At 48.6% G+C, this 5,772-nt stretch overlaps 1 protein-coding gene across 2 annotated transcripts in view; it reads left to right on the top strand.

The window, feature by feature from the left end:
* The first annotated feature begins 1,080 nt into the window (after positions 1-1,080).
* Positions 1,081-5,772, top strand: part of Soga3 (SOGA family member 3) — a 47,673-nt gene continuing 42,981 nt past the window's right edge. For both annotated transcript variants that reach the window (XM_021221062.2, XM_021221063.2), the window contains exons 1-3: positions 1,081-1,804; positions 3,883-5,072; positions 5,540-5,764. In XM_021221062.2, the coding sequence (XP_021076721.1) occupies positions 3,978-5,072; positions 5,540-5,764 (1,320 nt within the window). In that variant the 5' untranslated portion in view covers positions 1,081-1,804; positions 3,883-3,977. The remainder of the gene's footprint in view (positions 1,805-3,882; positions 5,073-5,539; positions 5,765-5,772) is intronic.

The following is a 5,772-nucleotide window of genomic DNA, read 5'->3' on the forward strand; positions in this document are numbered from 1 at the left end:
ATCACAGGATTCACTCTTCTAGCTTTCCACGAATTCAAGAATAAGAACAATATCTCAGTTACCTCAACTGTTGCCAATATGTTTGAGCCTTCTCAGCACAAAGATGATTTCTCTACTTTCTTTGTATCCCCAGCACCTTGGACAGTGCTGGCCACAAACCACTCCAAAGCAAGTTTGACAGCCTAAATTATTTCCTTGTGATACCATATGTGATGTCACTGGTGGTATACATTACCTGGGCTTAAATAGCCCTCATTTCACTGCTTCTGTGCAATTTACTCCAAATAGTCATTTCACTTTTAAGACAGGATTTCGTTTAAAACGAAGTCTCTTGCTCTAAAATGAACTCTAAGCTAGAAACACTGTTGAGACATAAAACTTCTCTTTATTGTGGTGGTTTTGTGAGGGCAAAGACAATAAAGTAAGAGAAGTTTAATGTCTCAAAAATGTCCTTTAAAGGCAGGTTTATATATTCTGACCTGCAAACTTACAAGGGGATTTCTATGGGTTAAAGGAAGTCACTCACTCGAGCCTACTCTCCTGAAATAAAATTGGAAGGAAAAAAGAAGAAAATTCCCCTCAAACATTAGGAGTATTATTACTGTGAATCAATATGGATAAATGTAAACTGGAAACGCATTTTTCTTAATTCACTGTCAGATCGGACGATTCTTTATTGATACATTTGTTCTGACCACTATTACTCACGAGCACAACAGTTAAAAAAAAAAATGGATCTCAGAAATTACCAGTTTGTTCTCACTGAAGAAATTGGCCTTTAGTGAGGAGAGGGGGAAATATGGTGCCCAGTGCTACTGAAATGCACTTAGAACGTTAGAACGTCCCTGGAAGAGCATATTTATTCAGTTTGCCCTAAATTAGTCCTTTCTCCTTATCTTCTCAAGAACCCTTTGTCTGTGGGTCAGCGGGTCTGACGAGCATTGTCTATTCGCGGAAATGCCATCCCAGGACTCCGCCCGAGCTGGGGGTGGGGAAGGAGCCGCGCGTGGAGAGACTGACTGAGCATTAAAGTGAGTGAACAAAGAGAAGTACCGGAAGCGCGCGCCAGCGCCTCTCTGAGCTGCACCTAGAGACTCCGCTGGGTCAGGCTGAGGGTGCAGGCTGCTCCAACCGGCTTCCCAAGGAAAAGAGCTCAAGTAAATAATTGATGGAGATTGATCGGACCCGAGACAAAGCTTTGCAGGAAGCCAAGGCATCCGATTTTAAGCGGTCTTGGATTCTTCTGCCAAGTACAGGAAATGGAAATGGAGAGAGGAATTTGATGAGCCAGGCTGAATAATTCTGCATCTCGGGCGTGGCTCTGGCCTTTTTGCCTTTTTGCCTCCCACCCGCTACCCAGTCTCCCCATCCTTCTCTTTCTTCTTTAAACAGCCACTCCGGTTACTTCTCTCCTGTTCTCCCTTCAATCCCGCCCTCTTTCCAGCCCAGTCCGGTGAGGTCAGCTCATGAATACCGCTGCACTTCCTGGGGAGAGTCTGGCACTGCTTGGCACCCCGGGTATTGCCTGCTGCATTTGCAGCCCAGCCAGTCAAGCACCCCGGCTAGGAGTCAACTCCCAGAGCTCCGAGTCTTTGTGGTTGTCGCCTTTGTTCGGAGAAACAGTGTGGGTGTGGATCCCGTGCAAGCAAGCGCGCCCAGCAAGAAATTCGCCTATAACACTACGAAGTTGAACTTTCTCTGAAAGGTAGAAAAACAAAGTCGGAGGTCCCTGGCTTCCTGGAAGCAAAAGCCACGGCAGAGACGTGAGATCTTCTGGATTTCTAAAGACACGAAGAGAAACGGGGTGGGTCCTGGGACAGATAAGATTTGAGATGGAAAGGATTGATTTGGTCCTTACTATCATTGCTTGGATGGAGATTTCCACTGGAGAAACTGTGAGCTACAGTACCTTGTTACTTTGTCAGGGAACAAGTGACAGACGCTAGGTTACTTAGACTGTGGAGCTAATTAATGGAACCCAAGCTTTCTTTGAGGTTATAGTCTGGGAGGGTCAGGCTTCAGCGGATGACTTTGTGAGTTCCCGGGAGGTTCTACTTAGTTAAATATAACATTGTATTGTCAGTATAATTAAGCTGGGTGGCCCACTTTAGTCTGACCCTTGCTAAAGTAGGCCAGACTTTTTAAAGCAGAGGGTAACTTTGTTTTTCCTTCTGAAGTAATCATTGTTTATTTTTGTATTACAATGGGAGTTGAAAAGAGATTACAGAGGGAAAAAGAAAGGTGGAGAAGGAGTTTCGGATACCCTTCCTTTATGAAAGGACAAATGATTACATCCTCAATTAAGATACAACAGACAACAAGAGTAATAATGGGAAATCATGTCTCCTAAAAGCTCTCTCTCTCTCTCTCTCTCTCTCTCTCTCTCTCTCTCTCTCTCTCTCTCTCTCTCTCTCTGTGTGTGTGTGTGTGTGTGTGTGTGTGTGTAAAAGAGAACATTGTATTTAGCCTTGGCCTTCCTGTGCTTTACCGGTAAAGGTAAATGAGGTTCTCTTGGAAAGGGGCCAAATGAACTAACTGAGCCACTAGTAGGGAAAATCCACAAGTCTTTTCTGTTCTCTAGTTTAAAATGGTATGTTTATATTGGAAAGCTAACACAATGTATCTTACCACCCTAAAGGAAGACAAACAGCCTTTTGGTTAAATAGTGTTCCATGGTTCTGTTTCAAAATTTGGCTCCATAGGAATGACTGAGCATTTTAACATTTTTAAATTTAGGTTTTATTTTGTGCATATGGGTGTTTTGCCTGCATGCGTATTTGTATACCACATATGGGTCTGGTGCCCAGGGGTGACAGAAGAGTGCCAGGTTCCCTGGAGCTGAAGTTACAGAGAGCTGTGAGATGTCACCTGAGTGCTTGGAGCAGACCCCGTGCCCTCTGAAAGAGCAGCCAGTTAACCACTCTGCTATTTCTCTAGTGGGCATTTTAAAGCTTCCATTCAGTCTATTATATACTATCTAAGGAGATGGTTCAGAATAAAACTGTTTTCTATGTTGTACTTGCAATTCAGTCCTCCTTAAGTGCAGAACAAGAAGAATTGAGGACAAATTCATCATTAAAAACTTCACAGTCTGTAGATAGAGCTGTTGATTAAAATTTTCAACAAGTATTTTTAAGCTGCTAAAATAATCGCTTTCAGGTTGCCAATGACTGAATCTTATAACTAATTCTTAATATCAGCTTTTTCTTGAGCTTGGGGTTGATTCAGATTTATTCTTTACTGTGTGTGTATGTGTGTGTGTGTGTGTGTGTGTGTGTGTGTATGTTCCATTCTAAAGAAAGTTAAGTTGGCTAAAATTCTCTGAAGACAACATTAAGTGATAGGGATGAATGGGAAAAGTGTCATTTATCCACGGTAAATTTTTCTCTAGGATCTTACATTGTAACCTTATTTCTTTAATTGACAATTAGGAATACTAATTAAATAAAAACTCCCCTCCCCCCACCCACTCAACTAGGTTTGAAAATTTAGTGTCGGAGGAGGAAGCTGTTTAACAACTAAAATATCTAAACACTTCCTTTACCTTTCGTATGTTTTTCCACTTTTCATCTCCCCTGCCCCCCTTTCCTTCACCTTTCATTTCTTTCTGAACCTGTGCCTCACCCTTCCCACATACAGGTTACCTAGGGAGTGCAGGTTTTAGCTGCCTTCAGATCCTTTTGACTTGAGGTGGAGTAAGATGGAGACAGCGCCACTTTGGGCAAAGTGAGAACTTACAGCCCTGAATCTTTCATTTAGTCAAAGCTTCCATCAAACCTTTGGTTTCCGAATCTGATAATTCTCTCTCGCTTCCCTTGCACAGCACATTGGCTCTGCAACACTGTAAACATACTGTATATTTTTCTTCTATTTTCATCCCAGCTTACACAGGAAGGTTGGTGGCAGAAAGGAGAGAAGAAGATGATCTAGAGATGGACGCTTCCAAGTGGCATCCAGTAGGTTCTTTCTAGACTGCCATGAGTCAGCCACCGTCCGGGGGCGCTGCCCCAGCCGCAACCTCAGCTTCTGCCGCCGCCGCAGCCACGGAGGCTCGCATGCACCCAGAAGGCTGCAGCAGAAAGCAGCAGCGAGCTCAATCACCCGCTAGGCCTAGGGACAATTCTCTTCGTCAGACCGCCGGGGCCACGCGGTCCCCGCTTGGGGTCAGCCCTAAACTCAATTCTGTTCGGCAGCAGCAGCTGCTGCAGCAGCAACAGCAGGGTAATAAGATAACCGGTCGGAGCACCTCCGGGACCGGCTCCAGAGGACTCGGAGGCGGGGCGGAGAAGGCGGCGCCCTCCATACCCAAAGGGGCTGTTCCCGGAGCTGTCCAACCCGCGCCTGGTGCTGAAGGGTCCCCCGCGGCGATCCTGGCCGCTGTGAGCTGCAGGAGGTCCGGACAGCCGGAAGAGGCATCCCGGGAAATAGAATCGGGGCCCTCGAAAGTCGGGGAACCCCCTCCGCTCGGGGGAGTAGGAGGGGGCGGGGAAGGAGGAGGAGCCGGCGGTGGCCCGGGGGACCGGGAGGGGGGCGCTCCGCAGCCGCCGCCGCCCAGGGGTTGGCGAGGGAAAGGCATCCGCGCGTCGCAGAGGGGTAGCAGCGGTGCGGAGGGAGTCTCCCCTTCACCACCCACCTCTGCTACGAGCAAAACCCCCGGCCCAGGTAGCAGAAACTCGGGTAGCGGCAGCACAGGGAGCGGCAGCGGTGGTGGAGGGAGCTACTGGAAGGAGGGATGTCTGCAGTCTGAGCTCATCCAGTTCCATCTCAAGAAGGAGCGGGCGGCGGCGGCGGCGGCCGCGGCTCAGATGCACACTAAAAACGGTGGCGGCGGTAGCCGCAGTTCCCCGGTCTCCGGCGCTCCAGCCATCTGTGAGCCTCTTGTAGTCCCCTCCTCCTCCCCAATGGCGGCTGCAGCCGAGGGCCCCCAGCAGGGCGCAGAGGGCAACGGTAGCGGCGGGGCCATGCAGGCAGCTGCTCCCCCTTCGTCCCAGCCGCACTCGCAGCAGCTCCAAGAGCAAGAAGATATGCAGGAGGAGATGGAGAAGCTGAGGGAAGAGAACGAGACTCTCAAGGTGAGAAAGAGAGGGGGTGGGACCCGAATGGGGGAGGGGAAGTGCGGGGCCTCCGATGATTAGGGCGTGTCCTGGTAGGTTTGGAAGGCTGCTGACCTTTTAGGACCACATGAAGGGAGGGAAACTAGGAAGATGAGGACGGGGGTGGTCCATGGTCTGCTCCTAATTAGAAACGGAACTAATATCAATATCGTTGTGTTTAAAACCAAATCTAGGCCTTCGTTTACCCAGTTATCATGATTTGCCCCACTTTCTCACTGGCAGAGAGAGCTACAGTAATGGAAGGAAAGGCAGGCCTATACTAGGCCTGGTTTGTCGGTTTTTGCTTTCAGCTCCCTGTCACTCATGTCTTGTTCAGAGGAAGGCAATAAAGCTAGGAATTGGGAGAAGGGATGGGATGTACGTGGTGCATATCTGAGGGACTACTGGCAAGATTGGTTGTGACCCATGGCCTGTCACCTTCTCAGAACGAGATCGATGAGCTGAGGACGGAGATGGACGAGATGAGGGATACTTTCTTCGAGGAGGATGCCTGTCAACTGCAGGAAATGCGCCATGAGTTGGAGAGAGCCAACAAAAACTGCCGGATTCTGCAGTACCGCCTCCGCAAAGCCGAGCGCAAAAGGCTCCGCTACGCGCAGACTGGGGAAATTGATGGCGAGCTGTTGCGCAGCCTGGAGCAGGATCTCAAGGTCTCTTG

This window comes from Mus pahari, chromosome 21 (assembly GCF_900095145.1).
Source record: "Mus pahari chromosome 21, PAHARI_EIJ_v1.1, whole genome shotgun sequence".
NCBI lineage: Eukaryota > Metazoa > Chordata > Mammalia > Rodentia > Muridae > Mus > Mus pahari.